At 38.4% G+C, this 24,469-nt stretch overlaps 1 protein-coding gene across 2 annotated transcripts in view; it reads right to left on the bottom strand.

The window, feature by feature from the left end:
- Positions 1 to 24,469, bottom strand: part of SESN3 (sestrin 3) — a 74,436-nt gene that overhangs the window by 16,686 nt on the left and 33,281 nt on the right. For both annotated transcript variants that reach the window (XM_045790805.2, XM_087868231.1), the window contains exons 2-6: positions 12,890 to 12,955; positions 10,064 to 10,261; positions 8,369 to 8,551; positions 4,010 to 4,246; positions 3,149 to 3,323 (exon numbers count right to left, since the gene is read on the bottom strand). In XM_045790805.2, coding sequence (XP_045646761.1) covers positions 3,149 to 3,323; positions 4,010 to 4,246; positions 8,369 to 8,551; positions 10,064 to 10,261; positions 12,890 to 12,955 — 859 coding nt within the window. The remainder of the gene's footprint in view (positions 1 to 3,148; positions 3,324 to 4,009; positions 4,247 to 8,368; positions 8,552 to 10,063; positions 10,262 to 12,889; positions 12,956 to 24,469) is intronic.

The following is a 24,469-nucleotide window of genomic DNA, read 5'->3' as shown; positions in this document are numbered from 1 at the left end:
CAAATATTTCAAAGTCTGGACTCAAAGGAAATAGTATTTTGCACATTGGCTGCATTCAGCTGCCCCAAACATAATATAGAAAACACTCTATTATAGTAATGGAACAGCTTTCTAACTTGAAAAACAAAAAAGAATAAGAGCTGGTTAACTCTTAGAATTATAGAGTTAAATCTATATATCTATGTATCTATATATATCTATAGAATACTACCTCTGTAGAACATTTTAAACGTTTATTTTCTTCAAAAGGCTTGAAAAGCTATTCTTAGAATCTCCACATGGAATCTGGAATGTTTTATCACACGGGTCAAACCAAGAAATTCATTATATAAAAAAAAATACATTTCTATTTCTATTTTAAAACATGGTAAGTTTTATAAAAAGTACTCAATTAGCCACTCCACGGAGTCTTTTTTCTGTTACCTTTGTGTGACCAGCAAATGTAGTATCAGGAATGGTTAAGAGTAAACAAAGAAATGATTTATTTCCTTGACTGATTTACAAGTGATACAGCCTCTTCTGTCAAAATTAGAACATAATTTTTGGCAAGGATCTAAGACTTGCTAGTCAAAATTCACTACCGTAGAAGCCAGGAGTCCCTGCTCAAGGATCCAAGAAGGTAGAAGCTGGGGTCCAAAACATATTTTCAAGGGGCACCTGGGTGGTTCAGTCAGTTAAGTGTCCAACTCTTGATGTCAGCTCAGGTCTTGATCTAGGGGTATTGAATTAAAGCCCCACATTGGGCTCCACGCTGGCTGTGGAGTCTACTTAATAAAAAAACAAAACAAAGCAAAAGAAGCTCTCAGAAGAGCTCTGATTAAAAAAACAAAAACCAAAATCTATTTTAAACATTAAAAAACAGCTAAGAGAAATAAAGCATTTATATCCTTCAAGCTCTAGTGATGTTTGAAAGGCTCTTAAAAATGAATGCCTGAAAGCAAATAGAGATTACTAACCTTAATAAAAATGTTTATATTTTCCAGTCTTGGTTTACCTTGAAGGTTCACCCTGAGCTTACAATTTCCCTTTGTCCCATGTGTTTCCTGTGTCCCATGTGTTTATAAAAACCAACCTCTGGATGGTTTTTACAAACAACTCTTCTGATTTTAACTCCCAATCATATGCTGATAATTTCCAAAATTTCATCTGGAGTTTAAAAGCCTTTCCTGACTTTCGGACCATCTGCCAGGCCCTCACTACTACAGGGTGGTTTACAGACTGGCAGCCTTGACATCGCTTGGAGGAATGATATGTGGCCTCTCAGGTCCTAGACCAGACTGACTGAATTAGAATCAGCATTTCGGCAAGATTCCCCAGTGACTCACATGCAATGAAAGTTTAAGAAGCAGTGTACTAGACATCTCCAGACTGCAGGTTTTACAGACCGCTTAGCTCAAAATGCCCAAAATATGGCAGGCTGCATGCTCCTGAAGGCTAGAAAGGTCATCATGATAAGGCCTCTCTTTACCTAACCAGCTTACGTGATGACATTACCCGCCTCATGATTTATGCCCACTTGTTCCTGTGCCCAGCATCCTGTTTCCTTAGCGGGGTGCCTTGGCTCCGTGGGTTGTTTACCACCAACTCCCCTGTCCCCCAGCCACTTGCTAACTCCCTTGCACTTGAGTCTCTAAGACTTAGAGCCCAATGGTTGGAGGAAGTCTTCTTTGAGGACCCCTTCTGTGCACACTCTTTCCCCACCAAGACTGGATTCAGGGCCCTCTTTTAGGTTCACATACTGTTCACATTCTGCTATGTATTGAACTTGTTTCTCTCCCACCAGCAAGGAGAGCTCCCAGAGGGCAGGAATCATGTCTTATTTAGCCTGAAAACCTTAGTACCTACTATAGTCCTGAGACTATAGAGGGTACTCAATAAATGTTTGTAGAGTGGATATTAAGGCGATAACTAAAACACTAAGTTTCTTTATTTGGGATTTCCTGCTGCTTAGAAGCTCTGAGAAACTAGAACTTAATATAGTCAATGTGGTGGATAAAATCTTTCATAAAAAAAGACCACAGGGGAGACGATAAAAGGGGTTTTTGTTCTTCCTGGCGAAACTTCTGAGAACTACTGGTCAATGCTATGTTTAACATTAACAAACAAGTTAAGGCCCAATCAGTTACCCTTGGAGTTTATGAGACTGACTGGCCTTAAGACTAAACATTTCTTAAACCAATGGAACTCTATTTTTAAAATGTTATGTAGATTGATGATTTTGGAGGGTTTCCGCTTTCTACTGAGTCAAAGCTATTTTTTAAAAAGATTTATTTTATTTATTTTAGAGAGAGAGAGAGTGGAGGGGCACAGGGAGAGGGAGAGAGAATCTCAAGCAGACTTCCCACTGAACTCAGAGCCCAACTCGGGGCTCGATCATGACCTGAGCAGAAACCAAGAGTCGGACGCTCAACCAACTGCACCATCCAGGTGCCCCAAGGCTATTTTAATAACATCTACTATGTGGTGTTCAATATCTTTTTTTAGTCATAACTGAAAAGTTGCCTAATTCAAAGTCTCTTAGAGTATTAAGGGGGGAAAAGTGTATTTTTAAGACTAGAGCAAAGATGTCCAGCTTTTAATACAGAATGAATTCCTCCAAATTCAATATAAGAAAATGACCTAAATAATGCATTTTTATAAAATTCCGAAGATGTCTCCAAAGAAATTCAAATGCATGTACAATGTAATTTTAGAACTAATCTGGAAAAGTAGCAATGCGAGAACAATCCTCCCACATACTCCCCACACGCAAAAAAGGCAGAGATGTGTTTTTTTTTAAATTCTATCTATTGAAACAGGATTTCACTTATCATTTAAAAACATCACAAAAGTAGAATGAATTAGGTGTCTCTATCTAATTTTATAGGCAATTGTTCTGGCTTCGAATCGCATTTTATCCCAGATGAGTGTGGACTATAAGGCTGGAAGTCCCCTTCAACTGGACCTGGAGGGTATTCATAGATGCACCAACGTGGGGGGGGGGTTGCCACAGCATCAGGGGAAGCTGGAGGAGGAGGACATAAAAGGAACATGGTAGTGGAGTCGCTTTTACAGATCCGTATGGCAAATACAGAACACGGTCTATCAGGGATGCAACAGTTCAAAGGCAAAGACAGTGTGTACGGGAGGGTGCGGGGCACGAGCTCACCTGAATGAGGAAATGAATGAAAAGTGTCTCCAGAGACCACGAAAAGACTTTCTTTCTTCTCCTTCTCAAAACGAGTGGTCATTTCTTCCTGAGATGCCTCTTCATCTTCTCTCTCTTCTCGAAGCCTCTTCATTCTGTCCATTAAGGCCTCTAGCTCACTTAGGGAATCAACAATCTGGAGCCAGGTAAGATAATGTTGGGTGTTAGTAATATGAAGAATTATTCCAGTAAATGTCCCTGTCTCCCAATGCCACCTTATTATGTACAGTGGTGTGGGCACAGTTCTGAAGTTCCTAATTGGGTTTTCCATCAACTCCAAAGAAAATCATATGACAGACTGAAAGGCTTTCAGGAGTGTGATGTTTTTGCTGCAGTTACAAATCTAGAAAATTTATAAGTACAGATACATTTAATCTAGAATTCTAGCACTTGGTATTTATTAAATTATAGTTTATTTTTTAAAATGAGGCAGCTTTATGATTTGTAATAATATCTACTTGCTTTATTATTTTTTCAAAGATTTTTATTTACTTATATATTTGAAAGAGAGAGAGAGAGAGGGAGTGAGAGAGAGAGAGCGTGAGCAGGGGCAGAGGGAGCAGACTCGATCTCAGGACCCTGGGATCACGACCTCAGCCAGAAGCAGATGCCTAACCGAATGAGCCACCCAGCTGCCCCTATCTATTTGCTTTAAAAGCCTCTCTAAGACAATTCAGAACTTCATGTACAAGTGAAGTTTTTACAGTAGTAAAAGTTGTGTAGAAATATTTCAAGTATATGATTTCCTGTTTAGTCAGACAAATTCTTTCTAGATATTTTTCAGGCAAAATAGTAAAGAAAAACAAAGCTCAGAACACTAACCCCAAAGTTGTTGCCTGTAAGGGATGCATTCTCTATGTTGTTATCATTAGCGAGATCACAAACACAGAAATTGTTGACTGATATTAGCCTGAATCCATTGGAGATTTCTGGATCTCTCTCTGGATTGATGCCACTACCAAAAACAAAGCTTGCCAAAGCATGATAATGTGCCAGTAGGACCACAGCATGTACCAGTTCGGGCAGAGACCAATTATTTTCTCCAGTTTTGACGAGTTTCTGAAATGAGAAAGCGAATCAGAGTAAGAATGAAAATCACAGAACGCTACAAAGCAATTTTAGAAAGCATGGAAAATCCACCAAATTTTTAGGTCCATTTATAGCAATCATACTTAAAACTCCCTTTTAAAAATGTTCCATATAATAAAGATATGGCTTTGGTCAAACAATATTACATTCAACCGGCAAACTTAACAATATAATTATGTTGTAGATTATTCTAAACCCCTTATATGTACCATGGATCTTCTGCTTCCAAAGTGCTTTTACATATTATGTTGTTTTAATAAGATATTTCAGAGAATCAAAGAACATTGAAGCTAGAAGGGACTTTAAAGATTATCTAGCAAAGCCATTCACTTTCAGGTTTTTAGGTAAAGACTTTACCTTAAAAGTCACATAAAAATTCAATTCAGTAAGTCAACTTTCAGGTGTCTTTCCTGATGGAGAAAGAGCCAATAGCAGATGATAGGAACTGTAGAATACTACCTCACCTTTGAAAAAAAACTTCAAAAGTTTCAAAGCATTTTTTCATAGGCCATTTTACTTGATCCTCCAGCTGAAGGATGGAATCACAAGTGAAGCCATTAAAAACAGTGATGTCTCCATCCCCACTTTCTCCAAAAGTCAATCCCATCTCTCAATCCATCAGAGGGTCCTTCCCATCAGTGTTCTCTTTCTCTTGCTTGGCGCACATGTGCATGCATGTCCAGCAGCTCCCCACAAATCTACACTCTTAATTCTGCTCACTACACAGCCAACCCCCAACCAGAAACCTTTTTTGCTTTACTCTCCATTAACCACACACACACACACACACACACACACACACACACACACACACACACGAAATGTAATATATTACCAAAAGCTCAGGAAAAAGAACAGGAAAAATTAATCATATTCTACCACCCTAAAGAACTTTCACATATTTTATTTTTATAAGCATAATTATATAATCAAAGTAACACATCTAATTTTCTCTGCTTTTCAAACCTGACATTCTGACATGTTCATTTCTCATGAGGCTACACTGTCTTACATTGAGCACGGGCTGTATATTACATAGCAATGGATGTACAGAGCTCCTTCTCTGTTCCTTTACTGTTAGATATTCAAACTGCTTCTAAGTTTTTGTTTGTTTGTTTGCTATTATAAATAGCATTTTCATGCTATAGCTTTGAATAATTCCTAATAGGATTTTTAGGGCAATCATATTTTAAAGACTTTTGATAATACTGGCAAAGAGCCTTCCAAATCAACTGGCAGAATTCACAATGCCTTTGTCAGTCTTTCCAAGAGTATTAAACCTGAAAGGATAGACAGCCAGCACTCATCATGGCAAATTTCTCATCTCACACTCATTTCTGTTTTTTTAATTCATTATAATTTGTTTTCTTTTTTAAGCAAGCTCCTGAAAGCAACTTTCGCTAAGGTCATGTATGATCTCCAAAAGGCCAAATCTAACTATTTCTTTTAGTACTTATCCTATTTGATCTCTGTAGGATTTGTGTTTTCCTTACTTCCTCCCTTCTTGAAATTAATCTCCCTTGACTTCAGCAAATCCACTAATTTTATTTGCTCCTTTCTCCCCTGAAATGCATATTTCCCCATCTTCCTCACAGCCCCCTTTTTCTGTTTGTCTCCAAAATGTTGGCTTGCTCTATTCGGCCCATGATCTTTCCTTGTGCAGTATCTCCATGACTGGATCATTCATTCCTTCAACTTGACCTTTGCTTACTGTAAATAGGTATCTGATTTCATTTCTAATCTATCCTTTTATCTTGAGTTACGGACCTGTATTTCCTTCAGTAACTGGACATCACTATATGGATGTCACAGTCTTATATTTTTGGGCCAGTGTATGCTGTCCTGCTCATGGCATTGCCTTTGGCCAGTCAAGAGGGTAGAAACCAGACCCATTCTCCTGTCCGTCCCCTCTCCTCCATCCTCACATTCTACTAGTCACCAAGTCCTGCCTCTTCCCATGCAGAATGCTTACATACAGTCTGATCTCTCCTCTGGCTTTAAAAAAAAAAAAATCATCTCTCACGTGGACCCCTGCAACTGCTTTAACGACTGGCCCCCCTGTTTCTAGCGTATGCCATCCGTGATTTATTTTCTGCATCACCACACACATTCATGTTAAAACTCAGCTCAAAAACCTTTGATGATTCCTAATTTTTTATCATAGTGATCTCTGAAATCTTTTGATCACATATACTACTTTTTCTTTTTTTAAGATTTTATTTATTTTATTTTAGAGAGAGAGAATAGGTATGAGCAGGGGGAGGGGGAGAGGGAGAGAGAGAATTCCAGGCTGACTCTGTGCTGAGTGTGTGGCCCAATGCTGAGCTTGATCCCAGGACCTGAGATCATGACCTGAGACAAAATCAAAGAGTCAGATGCTTACCTGACTGAGCCACCCAGGTGCCCCTTGATCACATATACTTCTTCTGACAGTAACAGTTGGGGGCTCCAACCTCTGATAGTATGTACATTTATTTATAAATTAATAAATACTTATAAAATACAACATTTTATATAGATTAGTTATACACATGTACTGTAATACTAATATTGTAAAATATACAAATAGAGAAATTTATTAAGGTAAGAATACATGAGCACATGGGCGCATGCACACACACACACACACACACACACACAATTTTCTAACATTTTGAAGGACTGCCTTCTGCACCCCCTGAGGTAACGTAACCCAACTCTGTAGAACATAGCTTTCTGAGGATAAAACATAAATTTTTTAATACAGTATTCATTGTGTCATAGTGATACGCTCCCAATTCTTCCCATATCCTACCCCCACCTCACATAACCTTCCCTACAGTCAGTAATCTGAAGCTGTTAGCTACTTTTCCAACATATAATGTTTCACACTCTATTATTTGTCTGGAATACCCTCCCCTCCTTGAAAATTCCCACTTAGTCTTCAAGATCTATCTCAAATGTCACCTCTTGCACACAACTTCCTGATTCCATTCTTTTTATTCATATCTTCATATACCACTGTGCTGTTTATTGTCATTACCTCTCTTTCTTTCTTCCCCTAGATCCCAAGCATGTCCAGGGGCAGAGTATACCTTTTTAGACCCACTGAAGTATATGGCACAGAGTAATTAACATCTGACATTAAAATAATGATCAATTCTTCTAAGTAACATGTTATCACGTCAGAACATAAACCGCAGGGAAGCATTTTGTTTCACATATTACCAAACAGATACTCAATTTCTAAGAGTATAGAGACTGACAACAGCTCAGTTTGGTTTAACTGGGCAAAGAACTAACAAAAATGTTGTCTAATTGAGAGGATCAACAAAACCAAGGACATCTCTACACATCAGAAGCAGGAAATTTAAATGCCTAAGGCTTCTCTGATAATAATTTAGATGACAGCTGCTATGCACTGGATAGTGACCAAGTGCCAAGCACAGTGCCAAGGATATTGTATAATGGCCTCACCCTGTGTGCCTTTGATGGAAGCTTCTTTCCACCTGCAAGTGTTCTAGTTGATGCAACTCTGTTTCTCATCTAAGCTCTAGCTTCCAGAGGTATTTAAGTATTCACACCAGTTGGCACATTGCTTTTTATTTGCAAAATTGTAATTTGCACATCTGAAAATTATGAAATATTAGAACTAGAAAAGAGTTTGGAACTCATTTAATCTAGGCTCCTCATTTTATAGAGGGGGAACTACTGAGGCCCACAGAAGTTAATTTACTCAAGGTCACAAGCGTGAGAACCCAGGTAGCCCACCGTGCAGTTTATTTTCTTTGTCTCTTTATTTTTCTTGAAAATAGAAATCAACTTTTCTCATAGCCACTCACTAAACCACCTGGGTAGCTCATTATCGATTACCTAAAGAGGAATATTCACTTATACCTAAATTAAACCCAAAGACTTTCTACATTTATCTCTTCTACATACTGATAGCCCATGTTTTAAGTTTCTAATATGTAAGTATTTAAAATTAAGTCTTAAGTGGAAAAAAAAAGAAAAAAAGAAAGAAAGAAAAGAAAAGACAAAAGAAAAGAAAAACGAACTCTTGGCCAGAATCATGAGTAAACTTCTTTTTCATTTCCAAACAGCACTCAGTACCTGAATGTGCTCTTTCGTGATCAGCCAGGGTCGGTGTGCTAGCAGCTTGTTTATTTCATTAAGATTTTTCAGTCTTTGTGGTACGTATTCCAAACCATTCAACCACTCAGCAATACCTCCTGTCTTTAAAAATTCGTCCACGTGCATGTTTATTAGGTAGGAACACTGATGTCTAGCTGCAGCCTAAAACACAAGAAGAGTCAGTTGATACAACAATTGTGGTAGAGGTCTGATTCTACTAGTTCTAAACCAATAATAGTTTATTTGGTTATTTCAATATATTTCAATATTCAATATTTGGTCATTTTAATAACCAATAATTCTTTTCTTATATATTCCCCCTCCTCCTCAAACTTCTATCACAATATGCCATAGATTCTTGAATCAATACATGTAGCTGATATTTGTATAAGCAACTAACTGTCACATGTAGGTAATTACTTTCTCAGCCAGAAGTTGGTATGGATTAGCCTAGAATCCACTTTCTGGTTATGTCAAGAACATACATGTCCATTTCATGATGGTGAATGATATAAACTATGTTCTATTTAAAATACAATAAAATCTCACTAACTTGTATTCTATCGATTCAGAACGCATGCTAATTTGGGTGCTCCTCTTACCCCCTTGAGGTAACTGTGATTTCAGTCCTATCTGGGCACATCACCCTACTGAGATAAGACCAAAGCTTGCTGCTACCTTCCTTCCTGTGCAGTCAAAGCCAGCCTTGACACCAATAGTTTGGGAAATCCATGCAAGGCAGACTTTTCGCCGCTCCTTTCCCTGGGACTGCTTCTCAGGAAAATAGTATTGTTTACTCATTCTATTTTCCGTATCTTGCTCATCTCTTAGTTTGTGATCGTTCTAAGGCGGCCTTGGGACTCACTGTTGTCAAAACCATAAGCTGGAATTATCGTCCTGGTCGTGTTTGTCAGTCGAGAAAACACAGAGCGCTGCCCTTTTCTTCTTGTTTAAAACTTTGCGAGAGCATAAACAAGATAATCAAATTAAAGTTGGGAAAAACTAACCTGCTAACTGCCGGCTAGCTCTGCCAGCCCAGCTGTTCTCCTAAACTGTCCAACACAGGGCACTTTGACCAGGTCCTCCGTCCTTTTCTCTGTAATAGTCCAACTGTGACACTGTTCCTTTCTACCTTTCTCATCTCAATTTATAATTCTCTCCCAACCCCCACCAAAACATTAACTAGTGAACTAGTTTGCATCAAGTACTATACTTAGCGGGGTTATGATTCATTTAAGAATTTTTCTCCATTGGTGCTGATGGATACTTTCCTCTCATCTGGCCAAATCAGTGATATTCTTCATGTAGAAAATGACTTAATCAGATGTCATTGATTTTTTTGTTAATAATAAAAACAAGTTATCAAGAGCCAAAACCAAACTTGTGGGACGTTAGGGATATTCCCTCGGACCCTACAAGCATCATTAACCGTAAGAAAATAAACTGAACATTCAAGGAGAAACAGTGAGTCCATTAAGCTGTGTAAAGCAATTCAAAAGGTATCTATGACACATGGTATCCGAAAGGCCATGGTCTTCTTCAGTTCTTATTTCCAGAAAATTATCTTAGCTACACACACACACACACACACACACACATGCACACACACTAGGAGGAGGAGGAGTGGGTGAGGGTGAGGTCACGCGAACCCAGGCAGCCGGGAAGTAGGCGCACCATTATCGCGATGTAGTGCCTGTGCGGTAGGGGAAGAGGGCCGTCCATGCGCAGCATGTAGAACTGGCTCCGCAGGAAAGACTCCAGGTACTGAGTGTGCAAACTCATGACCTGCGTGATGTTGTCCAGACGACCGGATGTAGAGTACTCTTCCACAAGAAAGTTAGTACGCTCGTCCACCGTGTTTGCTTGGACAACCTTACAATCGAGAGGTGCACAAGGATTATTGAGAAGCAATGTATCTTTTGTTTACATACACGATGCCGCTCTTCAAGCAAATGAATGTTCTTTTGATATGAACAGACCCTGAAATTATGCAGTTGCTCATACCAGAAACGGAAATAAAAAAGAAAGCACCACTCGTTTTTGGCTCCGGGACCACAATTTATTAAACAACAAATGTCAAATCGTCAAACACACGGCTCTGAAATTGGAGAAAGGCAGCTCCCATCTGCTATGCCAGGCACATAAGGCACCGTTTTCAGGGCCCACTTGCCTGGCCATTATTATACCAATTTGTGGAGCAGCAAAGCGGTGGCATTTGATTCCTAGAGTTACAATTTTACCTCAACAGCCTAGGAAGATACTTAATCACATTATCTTAAGACAAATATTTTCAGTCTGATCTTTTGCTTGTTTTTCTTCAACATAAAATAAAAGGCTTTCTGAAGTCTTTTTAGGGACAAAGGAAAATATGATAATTTGTAGGAAAGTGTTAATTGAAAAATTAATAAGGACTTAAGAATACTGTCATTCTTATTTTCAGCCTATTGTATTAATTACTAAAAACAAGGTTAGTTATTAAAATGGACATCCTCTTTCCCAGGGCATCAAAAGAGCTTTCTCAAAAATAGATTATTATATATGGCTTTATACACAATGACAGCTTGGGCATCACGCCAAGAATTGGCTCTGAAGGTGTTAAGAGCTTATTAGCACCTTGTAGAAGGACCCAGCTCCGTGGGAATTAATGGACATGAGATGAATATTTCTACGATTGGTTCATTATTTATTGATATTTTAGAATTAGAATTCTAGACTTAAGAGTACATTTCTTATTTCAGATTCAAAATTAAATTCGAGCTCATGCACCTAGTTAACCACAGAGCCTGGTCTAGAATCCAGATTTTCTGAAGTCCAGACTAATGGTCTTTTCAAAGATCCATACTGCTATTAGAAACTCTGTTTACTCTGTAAGGCTGGCTTCACAGTCTCTTCTGAAAAATAAGTACAAATTACACAAAGGCACTATTGACCGAGGAAAATGTAATCCCAAAGGAAATAGAATGTTTGGAAAGTGTGAACTGTGAGGAAATGTTAATTACAATGGCGTAAAAAAGCAATTTCATTTCAGCTAGTTAGAAAGCCAAGTGCACTTTCATTTGCCCATTTCCCCCCATTTTGTCAACTTACAGGGAACAAGTGATGTTAAAAACAATAAGATCTGGATCAACCACATGTAATTAAACACAGAATATTTGTTGGTTTTGTTTTGTTTTCCCCAGCAGAGTTTCTTTTGTTTAACGGACACCAAAGAAGTTAACAGATGCAAGAGGTCCTGAAAAGGGTGGTGGCTTCTGCAAACCAGCTTACCTTCAAATATATACTGTGAAAAAGACTGTGTTTCAGGAAGTCTTTACGCATTCGAGATAATCATTTGGCTGAGAGGGGTCCCTACACTGCAGGGGAAAATGGGCATAAACACAGCCGTTTCTCTAATGACTGGTCACCACCTAGATCAGCTAGAGATGCCGAGTTCCCAAAACATTACTGTTAACTTTCCTTTAACCTTTCCATTAAATGGTAAGATCACTCAAAAAGCAAAACGAAGATGAAGGACTATTGACTCTGGCAATGACCTGGCATATGTTCTTCGAATTCTATTCATCCCTTCTTTTAAGACAGTGCCTGGCACATAACAGGTGCTCTGTATATCTTTGTTGACTACTTTCAGAACAATATAGGAATAATGCTGGTGATTTAAGATAAATGTCTTTGCAGTAAATAGTGAATCAGTATATACAATCGTATTCAATAAGGCAATAACTCCTTCCAGCAGAGAAAAACTCCTCAGTTTAGTGGTTCTTAAAATTTTCTTAGCCCAAGTAGATATCTGAGAGGCATCTAGGAATCTAGGAAGTCCTGCACATTGCTGTGATCTTTCACAAAAATGTATACCCACAAAAGAGGCACAAATCTTCTATTGATCTTATTTTTCTTTCCATTATATTTTACGACCTCTTTTTCTTGCAGTTACCATCTTTCCTCCCCACCCTCACCAAAGGTATAGACTATACAGATTGTATTGACATTCTGTCCAAGAGACTCAGAACCAAAACAAACAAACAAACGAAAGAGTAACTACTAATGATGTAATGGCATGTTTTGCTTAATAGGTTTAGTTGGGAAACTCATTTTTTCATTTCAAATATATTTTCTTAACATTTATGAAACCTATAATCACTATGAAACAGTGGCTATTTGAAAGCTAAAACCTTTGGCTTAATATTAAACTTTATTTTTAAAAAGCTTCATTACTGTTAGCAGCTTTGTTTGGAAAAGTTATATTTGAAATCAAACATGGTAAAATTTACTTTTTTCTAACCTTGCAGTATAACTAACTTTAAAATAAGAAAGCAGATTACTAAACACACAAACTTTTAAGTGAAGTTCAAAAGAAAATATCTCTGTGGTTCTCTGATATATAAATAAGGAACAAAAGCAAAACATGGATTTACTTCCATATGAAAAATAGAGGTATTCTTTGATACCATTCAGTTATTTTTTCATATCACACTTAATGTATTTTAACACAGATAAACTTACTTCCTTCTCTGGAATAAAGGCACTTGGTCCTCTTGTCAAGGGTTGAGATACTCTGATTCTTTTATCCTGTTTTTAAAAAAAAGTTTAATGTGTTAATGATGACGTTCTAAGAAAAGATAAATTGGTGCAAATTTATTGCTGAGGTACTAAAACAAACTGAATAAATAGAATTATGTAAAATCAAAATAAGGGACAGGTCTCAGATCACAGGAAATCCATAGGGCTAATGTGTGAATAAGACAATGGGGCAAGTTCCTCAAAAAGTTAAAAATAGAACTACCTTATGATCCAGCAATCACACAATGAGGTTTTTACCCAAACAATACAAGAACATTAATTCAAAGGGATACACGCACCCCTATGTTTATAGCAGCATTATTTACAATAGCCAACATATGGAAGCAGCCCAAGGGTCCACTGATTAATAAATGGATAAAGAAGAGGTAATACACACACACACACACACACACACAATGGGATATCACTCCACCATAAAAAAGAATGAAATCTTGCCATTTGCAACAACACGGATGGAGTCAGTACAATGCTAAGCTAAATAAGTCACTTAGAGGAAGACAAACACCATATGATTTCACTCATATGTGAAATTTAGGAAACCAAATATACAAAGGGAAAAAAATGAGAGAGAATGAATCAAGAATCAGACTCTTAACTGTAGAGAACAAACTGATGGTTACCAGAGGGGAGGCAGGTGAAGGGATGGGTGAAACGGGATGGGGATTAAAGAGTGCACTTGTGATGAGCACCAGGTGATGTACAGAATTGTTGAATCACTATATTGTATGCCTGAAACACATCGATATAACACTGTATGTTACCTAACTGGAATTAAAATAAAAACTCAACATTTGCTGCAACATGGATGGGACTGGAGGAGATAATGCTAAGCGAAATAAGTCAAGCAGAGAAAGACAATTATCATATGGTTTCACTCATTTATGGAACATAAGAAGTAGGAAGATCGGTAGGAGAAGAAAGGGAAGAAGAAGGGGGGGTAAAGAGAAGGGGGAATGAAGCATGAGAGACTATGGACTCTGGGAAACAAACTGGGGCTTCAGAGGGGAGAGGGGAGGGGGACTGGGATAGGCTGGTGATGGGTATTAAGGAGGGCACGTATTGCATGGTGCACTGGGTGTTATACACAAATAATGAATCATGGAATATTGCATCAAAAACTGGGGATGTATTGTATGGTGACTGACATATAATAAAAAAATATTAAAATTAAAAAATAAAATAAAATAAAAACTAAAAAAAAAAAAAAGATAATGGGGCACGTGCCTACCCCAGTTCTGGATACACAGTAGGCTTCCAAAATTTCATTTCCCTCAGTCATCTTCTACAGCCCCAGAGATTTTTAGCCCATAGTTGATATGACTGACACTGTCAATCTCCACAATAAAATCCTATCTAATAGGAGACTAGTGCAGTTAGACCTCAACCTGAAATCTCCAGGAAAGGTTGAATTCAGAGGATTCCATGCAACTCCCCAAAGCAATGACCTGACCTGTGGGTTTTTTCCTGAATAGGAATAAACATATCTAATATAAAGTTTTGAAGCTTTAAGTAAGAAAAATGTAAAACTTAGAGAAGTAGAGCTTATCTTAATGTAAGAAATGGAGAATATAGCAATGCACATTGTTCCACCTGCTACTCTATTTAATATTGACTGGGATGTTGCCAATGGCATGTTTGAGTGTTAGATTTTTTTGAAGTTTTTAATTTTTTTGTTAATTTTTTTTAATTAAAAATATTTTGGTATCCCCATTTAAGTGTGATATCTATAAACCCACAAACATTCCAATCAGGTAATAACTTCCTCCTTTGCAGGCATGTTGAAAAGCTGGAATAGTCAGAGGGAGCCTCTTAAGGCTCTGAAGTCCTTCTTAGCCAGGAGGAGAGAGAGGAGAAATGGCCACTTAATTTTCTATATTAAAAGTAATATTCTAAAGTTCTAAAAAAGAAGCCCTCAAAAACCGTAACATAAAAATAGAGACTATGCTTACACCATACACAAAAAGTGACTCAAAATGGATTAAAGACTTGGATGCAAGACCAGAAACCGTATAACTTCTAGAAGAAAACATAGGTGGTAAGCTCCTTGACATTGCTCTCAGCAGTATTTTTTTTGGATCTGACACCAAAGGCAAAGGCAACAAAAGCAAAAATAAACAAGTGGGACTATGTCAAAGTAAAAAGCTTCTGCACAGTGAAGGAAACCATCAACAAAACAATAAGGCAACCTACTGAATGAGAGAAGATATTCGCAAATTATGTACCTGATAAGGGGTTAATATCCAAAAATACATAAAGAACTCATATAATTCAAAAGCAAAAAAAAAAAAATTCAATTTAAAAAATGGGCAGAGGACCTGAATAGACATTTTTCCAGAGAAGATATTCAGATGGCCAACAGACACGTGACAAGATGCCCAAAATCACTCATCATCAGGGAAATGCAAATCAAAACCACAATGAGAGATCACCTCACACCTGTCAGAATGGCTAAGCTCAAAAACACGAGAAACAACAAGTGTTGACGAAGATGTGGAGAAAAAGGAACCCTTGTGCACTGTTGGTGGGAAGGCAAACTGGTGCAGCCACTGTGGAAGACAGTCTGGAAAGTCCTCAAAAAATTAAAAATAGAACTACCATATGATCCAACCATTCTACTTCTGGGTATTTATCTGAAGAAAATGAAAACAGTAATTAGAAAGAATATATACACCTCTATGTTTATTACAGTACTATTTACAATCATCAAGATATGGAAATAACCTATTCGTGAATGGATGAATGGATAAACAAGATGTGGTATACTGTTTACAATGTATACAATGGTTTATTCCTTAGCCATAAAAGAGAAAGAAATCTTTCCATTTGCGACAACACAGACAGACCTTGAGGGTATTATGCTAAGTGACGTAAGTTAGACAGAGAAAGAGAAATACTATATGAATTTCACCTACATGTGGAATCCAAATGATAAAACAATTGAACACACAAAACCAAACCAAACTCTTAGATAGAGAAAATAGATTGGCGGTTGCCAGAGGGGAGAAGGGTGGAAAGGTGGGCAAATTGGTGAAAGGGATAAAGAGGTACTAACTTCCAGTTATAAAATAAATAAGTCACAGGATGTGATGGACAGCACGGAACTACAGTCAATAATATTGTATAGCAAACTTTAAAGTTGCTAAGAAGGTAAATCTTAAAAGTTCTCATCACAAGACCAAAAAGTGTGTAACCATGCAGGGTGACAGATGGTAACTAGACTTCTGGTGGTGATCATTTTGCAGTGTATACAAACGTCGACTCATTATGTGGTGCACCTGAAACTAATGTAAAGTATGTCAATTATAGTTCAATAAAAACAAAACAGGGACTTGGCCATGGTTTACAAAGACTATAAAGACTGTGTGGGAAATTGAAGAACATAACATGAGAACAGAGCTCTGCTGGAAAAGAGTGTATTAAGCTTCAGGTGCCACCAAGCCCTCCTCAGGAAACTTCTAAACCAAAGAAGTGAGACTCTACATGGTTCCTTATCCAATGTTGGCAATATCTATTTCATGTGACCTTGTCTCCTGGCCATAGCAGACTAGACCAATCAACATTGAAACTGATCTGCAGCCTATGGGTGCCTTGATGCAAAAGTTCTGCCCAAACACAACTGAGGGGTAATCGCGGGACCAGCTAAGATTCTAGAGTTACCAGAGGTGTCTGCAAGTGCTGCGCTCTGACAGAGAGTAGAGCAACCGCACAGGGCTCAGAAGCAGAGGCGTTACAGTGGGCAACAGACAGACATCTGCTTCTAAGGGCAAAAGCACTAGCGTTTCTATGGAGTCACTAGAGGAAGTAAATCTAATCATGGGCTCTCCTGTGTCTTTTCCTCCCTTCCATCCTGCCCTCTTTCTCTCTTCATAAGGTAACCACAGTCTTTTTTGTTCCTTGAAATCAAAAAGCCTACCAAACATAAAACAGTTATTCCAATCCCTTACTTCCATGAGCAGCAGTTACAAAACAAATGGACAAAAAGCAGACAGCCGGGCATTCAGTGATTTTTTGAGAACCTGATCAGATACTATGATAGACTCAGGCTACAGGGAGGATCCCTGCCCTCACGAGCAAGGCACACACTCTCCATCATTTTTCAGAATTCTATCGGAATAAATATATTGAATAATGATAATGTAAACCTGCTCAGGTTTCAGACAGGACCAGGCATTTAGGTTGTATTTATAAAATGATGGCAAATACATCTTAACCTACTGGTCAAACACACTAGAGAACTCCATGTAAAAAGGAGTAATTTAGAAGTTCTAATATTGGCATTTCCTGTCTACATCAACCACAATCTAGTTTTAACCAGAAAAATAATGTAAAAGAAAATAACAGATTTCTTCCCTCTGCTAGCCTCTGTGAGTTGTAGAAAACAACATTTCAAATACTCTCTCTGTAATATAGCCTAATGCAGTCAGATGTGAAAAGCAATTTCCTTGACGACGAAAACAGTTAGGAGAAACTGATTGTGAGGACTTACCACAGGTTTGAGGAGAAAAATGCCAATGGGAAGGGAAGTGGAGGTTTTTGTTTATATTTATAAAAAATACATAAAATTCAGAGACAATATAGGGAGAGAAAAACGAAAAGTGTACGAAGGGATTTCAGGAGATAAAGAATGATTTATTACTAATATGATTTGTTTATAAAAATCACTATTTGATACATTTATCAACTGAATTTACCTTTACCTGCTTGAAATTGTTATTCTGCCTACAAAACTGTTTTTTTGGAAAAGATGTTTAAATCTGAAATACGTCTTCATTACAAATGGAACTGTGTCCTGCTGCATTTCAAAGAATGTAACATTTCTTCATTTTGACCAATTGATACGAAGCAACAGACACTCAATTTCATTTGTGTCAACATTCATTTGCTCATTTAGTCAGGAAACACTCATTGAGTATCTACAATGGGCTAGACACAAACAAGGATGAGCCTGGCGGAAATGCATACAACCAACCGAACTGCATACAACATATCCCAGAGCAGACACACACACAGGTGAAGTGGGAAGACATCACTTTAACAATTTCCACTTGCTCAGTCATTCCTGAACATTAAGGTTATGTCCAGTTTTCACTATTATAAATAATGCTATGATGAGTATCTTTGTATAAAGAGATTTGAGGGCAGCAGACTGTCGTATTCAGGATAGGTTCTTTAGGGAGAATCCCGGATGTGGATTTCCTGGGGTTTAGGTCCTAAATATCTTCAAAGTTCTTGATGCAAGCCTCAAAGATGCTAACAAAAATGTTTTACCAATTTTATTTTCATCAGCTGAGAAAATGCCCACTCATTCACTTCAAAAGTGAAAAACAGGGCACCTGGGTGGCTCAGTTGGTTAGGTGACTGCCTTCAGTTCAGGTCATGATCCTGGAGTCCCAGGATCCAGTCCCAGGATTGAGTCCCACGTCGGGCTCCCTGCTCAGTGGGGAATCTGCTTCTCCCTCTACCCTTCCCCTCTTGTGCTCTCTCCCTCTCAAATAAATAAATAAAATATTTTTTTAAAAAAGGGAAAAACAGCATCCAAAAATGTGATTGAAACTTTTCATGATATACATATCTGAGGTAAAAATCTCTTACGTAGGGATGTGTAATACAATTAATAATAATCATACAATATTTTAAAGAATACAATTTTTTAAATACAATTCTGGGAGTGATGTAGCCCTTGGGTCTGAGACTAACACAAACCAACCAACCAACCAACAGAAACACCCCAGCTAGGCAGTTACTGCAAGTAGCCCCGGGGGGAGATGATGTGGCCTGACCTAAGAGAGCTGCTTAAACACTGAATGGAAGGGAAAACTAACATCATTTGTTCTAAAGATTTTTATTTATCTGAGAGAGAGAGAGAGAGAGAGAGAGCGCGTGAGCATGGGGACGGGCAGAGAGAGAGGGACAAGTGAACTCTGCAATGAGCACGGAGCCCGAGGCAGGGCTCGATCTCATGACCCTGAGATCATGACCTGAGCCAAAACCAAGAGTCAGATGCTTAGCCATTGGAGCCACCCAGGCACCCCTGAAAACCAACATCATTTTTAAGTTTTGCCATCAGGTATCCTTCTTCAGTTATGTTTTTAAAATAGCACCAAGACTGAAATGAGCAGCCTAGTTCCTGCTTCTGTAAAAGGAGCCCCTTTTCTGGCGAGGAGTCTACTATTGTCTCAGTTAGCTGTTTTGTATATTTATAAGAAGGTGAAGAACAAAATTTAAAAAATGACCAAGGCAGCTCGTAAATTCTACCGTGAACTCATTTTTCTAAGTTGCCTCCACCTACTTTCTATCTTTGTATGTTTTTTAAGTTGATAAGGCCAAGCCCAAAAGAAAGAGGGTGGCACCATATCCCAAAGATTCATTTAAAAACCCTACGCTGAAGTTCCAGTCTCCTGTAATACCCTGTAACACCTTTCCTCAGCTTATATTTCAAATTCGAAATGCCCAGGACTGAGTTGCTACCTCATTCATACCCTGATCAACTTTTCTGAAGTCTCTAGACCTGTGTTGCCTTGTATGGTGGCCATCAGTCACATGTGATGACATTTAAATTAATTAAAATTCAATAAAGCTAAAAGTACAGTTCCTCAACCACACTAGTCACATTTCATGTGCTCAACCACCACATGCGCCTATGGCTACTATGAAGGACAGCACAGACATTCCCCTGAGCCAACACAGAAGGTTCTAGCAAATAGCACTGGTCTAGACTCTTCATTTATTATATTTTTCAAATCACATCTCTGGCATTTTAATTCCTTTTTGAAATGATAAATGATTTCTCTGCAGAGTTATCAGTCTGATGATCACACCTACTCAATCCCATAACCAAGCATTTTAATGTAACTGCAGAAATGCTCTCAACCAAATTAAGAGTGAATCCAGATAAGGGCAATTCGGGTGGGGGTGGGGGAAACAAACAAACAAACAAAATCAGCCACTTTCAAGAATTCCCGTCTCAATTTCCGCTCTGAGGACAGTCTCCAGGAAAAGGACAGTCTCCAGAAAAATAAAACCTTTTTCTCTTTTAAAAAACTATGGTAAAACACACATACCATGAGATATACCATCTTAACAAATCAGGAGTACTGTACGGAATAGCTCACTATAAGCACAATGTTGTACAGCAGATGTCTAGGGCTTTCTTATCTTGCATAACTGAAACCTTATATCCATTGAACAACAACTCCGCATTTCCCTCACCCCCCAGCCCTTGGCAACCACTACTTTGTGCTTTTTATGTAAGCACACTCTTCAGATCCCAGCTGAGATGCTCCTTACATAATCACCAGCCTTCTTGCCTCCTCGCATGATTCAGATCTGTCTCCTGTGCAACTCTACGCGTGGTTGCCTCTGTAACACTGGACCACCCATCTGACTGAGTCTTTGACCACTGGCACACTTTCCCTGGACATCCCCTGCATTTCTTTCATTAATATTCATTTTCTCAAGTCAGCATTCTCTTCCAGGGCTTACATCTTCTTTCCACAAAACCAAATTTACTGAGTTGTGTGACAGTCCCTGTACCGGAGGGAGGAGGGTAGAGAAAAAAGGGCATGTAAACTGAAAATGAGCAAGCCAGGCCAACTGACTCCTGAATCTTGTTATCTAGCTCGGAGCTAGCTCTTCTTGGCTGGGTCCACAGTCTGGCTGGGGAGCATTCTGAGCTGCCTGCGACGTCACCTGTTTGTAATATTTGCACCTTAGAATCAACATGTTTAAAACCAGGGCATTTAAAGTGGGGCATCTGACTTCAGCTCAGGTCATGGTCTCAGGGTCCTGGAATCGAGCCCCAAGTGGGGCTCCCTGCTGGGGGGGTCCTGCTTCTCCTTCTCCCTCTGCCACTCCCCCCCGCTTGTACTCTCTCTCAAATAAATAAATGAAATCTTAAAAAAAAGAAAAAACTTCTACATCAAACTTATTGTCCCTTCTCACTTTCCTGTCTGAGCTGTAAAATCATCACACCGCACCAGTAGCCTTGGCTCCAGTGGAGAGTTACCTTTGACTCTTCATCCTAGGAGCACATTCAAACAGTTGCCAAATACTGTAACTGCCTTTTCCCAACTCAATCTTTAAGTCATCCTCTCCACAGACCCTTCTCAGCCATAAGAGTTGAGAAATAGTTTCCTCTCACAACTGAGAATTATGTCAATTCAACATCTCAGCTTTCCCTCTCATGGGGAGGCTTTAAGAAGATAACACATAAAGGGGCGCCTGGGTGGCACAGCGGTTAAGCGTCTGCCTTCGGCTCAGGGCGTGATCCCGGCGTTATGGGATCGAGCCTCACATCAGGCTCCTCTGCTATGAGCCTGCTTCTTCCTCTCCCACTCCCCCTGCTTGTGTTCCCTCTCTCGCTGGCTGTCTCTATCTCTGTCAAATAAATAAATAAAATCTTAAAAAAAAAGAAGATAACACATAAAAAAATGCAAAGCATAATACAAAATGAGGTCTTAGTTTTATTTTTCTTCTGTCAATTTTCCCTATTGTAAAACAAAACCAAACACCCCAAACTAGAATAGCTATATTTTCTCAACAGATGCTGCTCTAATAGAATTCAAGGGTTGTTCTAGAAGTGAAAGTCACCTGCAGCCTAATTTTGAGGAATAACACTGCCATATTTTCCTCTTTTTAAGTATAATGTTGATATCTTTTTCTGCAGAAACAAATGGCTTTGATCATACTCCTGAAGCTTGTACAATGGCCTTGTTTTGTTTCTGTGAAAATCTAAAATCCCAGGGCACCCGGCTGGCTCAGTTGGTGGAGCATGTGACTCTTGATCTCGGGGTGGTGAGATAGAGCCCCATGTTGGGTGCAGAGATTACTTTAAAAAGAAAAAGAAAAAAAAAGTTAAAGAAAATCTAAATTCCCAAAGCTAGCTTTTGAGTTTTTGTAGCTGCACTGTCTACTATAGTACTCACATGTGGTTATTTCAATTTAAGTTAACTTTAAATAAAGTTAAAAATGTAGTGCCCAAATTGCATTTGTCACATTTGAGGGAGTACAAGTCACAGGTGACTAGTGAGTGTCATGCCGCACAATGCAAATCTAGGATTTTTCTAATCATTGCCAAAGTGTCTATGGTACAGCATTGTTCTATAGCATCACTTAGTCCTGATTTTAGCAAAGATACAAAGATACAAAATGGTTAAAATTTCAGGAATAAACAAAAGCATAATAAACATGTATTAAAGTAACTCTAGGGGCACCTCGGTGGCTCAGTTGGTTAAGCGGTCAACTCTTGATTTTGGCTCAGGTCATGATCTCAGGGTCCTGGGATGGAGCCTCACATCGGGCTCCATGCTCAGAGGGGAGTCTGCTTGAGATTCTTTCTCTCCCTCCCTCTGCCTCCCCCCCCCACCACGCAGGCTTTCTCTCTCTCTCTCACATAAATAAATAAATAAATAAATAAATAAATAAATAAATAAATAAACAAATCTTTTTTTTAAAAAGTAGCTATGGAAAGAAAATAAAAATTGATTTGCCTATTAAAACTGGAAAACCAACAACTCTAATGGCAGTAAAGTTGGAAGATACCATTCTACAGAGTCTTAATTTGATGACAATGTTCAAATCACTATGTAAATAGAGCAAAGTCTCTAAAATGTTGCCTTTAGTGTTAAAAAATAAAAGGGTAGGAGCGCCTGGGTGGCTCAGTCATTAAGTATCTGCCTTCTGCTCAGGGCGTGATCCCGGCGGTCTGGGATCCAGCCCCACGTCAGGCTCCTCTGCTGTGAGCCTGCTTCTTCCTCTCCCACTCTCCCTGCTTGTGTTCCCTCTCTCTCTGGCTGTCTCTCTCTCTGTGTCAAATAAATAAATAAAATCTTTAAAAAAAAAATACAAGGGTATAGAAAATTTTAAGGAACTTTAAACAATAGTAAATTTAATTTGGGTTTGTTTTCAAATGTTTTAGACAGTAGTCAAAGGATTTGTTTAAATTTTTTTCCACAAAATTCCATAATTTCAATCAAGAAAAGAAAACTAGGTATAAAATAGGAACTGAGACTCTGTCAGTTATATGTGTTCTAAGATTGTTTTACAAGGGTTGAGAGGTCAAGAATGCTACCATGAGGAAAGTTTCTTTTTTCAGATATGTTATTATAGCTGAAAGAAGTTATGCTTGAAATTCATCAGTGGAGATTAGCCTATTAAGTCATTATCTGCTAGAAAACAAAACACTGAAAGGATGAAGATTAATTATATTTAGAAAACTGCTTCTTTTGACATGTAACAGCTAAGCAATTTACCAGATAACTTTATATAAATTAAACCCAATAGAAAATTCAGATACTTGGAAGTCAGGAATTCTTAGAATTACGAGTTTTTAGAGGTAATCAACAAATTATGTGGCCCTAAAAAGCGGACTACCCCGCAGAATTAAGTGCTGCACTTCCTGCTCCTAAATACTTTTAAAATATTAAATTTCATTTTCATTTATCAGTCTATCATGGGAAAGCAAAACACATGCACATTCTGTTTATTAAAATGTAAAAACTACTTATGCATTTACCTCTTTAGAAGAGAAAAATATTGAGTAATAGGTATCATTAACTTTACACAGCGACACTTGGAGGTTTTTTAAAATCTTCAACATATAAAAATTGTGGCAGGGGCGCCTGGGTGGCACAATGGTTAAGCGTCTGCCTTCGGCTCAGGGCGTGATCCTGGCGTTATGGGATCAAGCCCCACATCAGGCTCCTCCGCTATGAGCCTGCTTCTTCCTCTCCCACCCTCCCTGCTTGTGTTCCCTCTCTCGCTGGCTATCTCTATCTCTGTCGAATAAATAAATAAATAAATCTTTAAAAAAAAATTGTGGCAAAACAGAAATTTGACTCCACTGCACACACTGATCCCATAGCTTTTGAAGATACCCTGAGGAGGCACCTGGCTGGCTCAGTTGGTAGACCATGTGACTCTGAATCTCAGGGTCATGAGTTCAAGCCCCACATTGTGTGTGGAGGCTATTCAAAACAAAATAATAAATAAATAGATAAATTATACCGAAAGGCAATTTAATACCCTCAACATTTTTTTTAACATACAACGGCGACGAAACATCTTACATAAGAAACACATGCCCCAAACAAAAATTTTAAGTGTGACTGTAAGAAAGCCAACTGCAATGATCAATACAAACGTACATTTCAATTGTTGAGTCTCCTTCTATTCTTTACAGGTGTTTCATTTTGGCACAAACCACTGCGGGAAGGGCAGAGATGGACAGGTGGCTCTATGCTATGAGATAATGCTGATGCCATCTTTTTGTCCCTTGGCAGACAATTTCAGGGATCATGACTGTGTTTAGAGAAATTGATGACATTACATATTTCAGAGGAAAAGGGCAAATGGAAAGGAACACAGAGATAAAAACTCTATCACTACCTAAATGAGAAAAGAACAGGCTTTAAGATTAATTATGATAGACTGGTAATTTTACAGAAAACTAAAATTTAAATTTCTGTAATGATCTGGAATATGCATTATGTTCCCACCACCCCC

Source organism: Ursus americanus, chromosome 16, assembly GCF_024610735.1.
Source record: "Ursus americanus isolate L20-20 chromosome 16, mUrsAme1.1.p, whole genome shotgun sequence".
Taxonomy (NCBI): domain Eukaryota; kingdom Metazoa; phylum Chordata; class Mammalia; order Carnivora; family Ursidae; genus Ursus; species Ursus americanus.
Note: the sequence above shows the minus strand (reverse complement) of the source record. Positions and strands in the feature narration are given on the sequence as shown.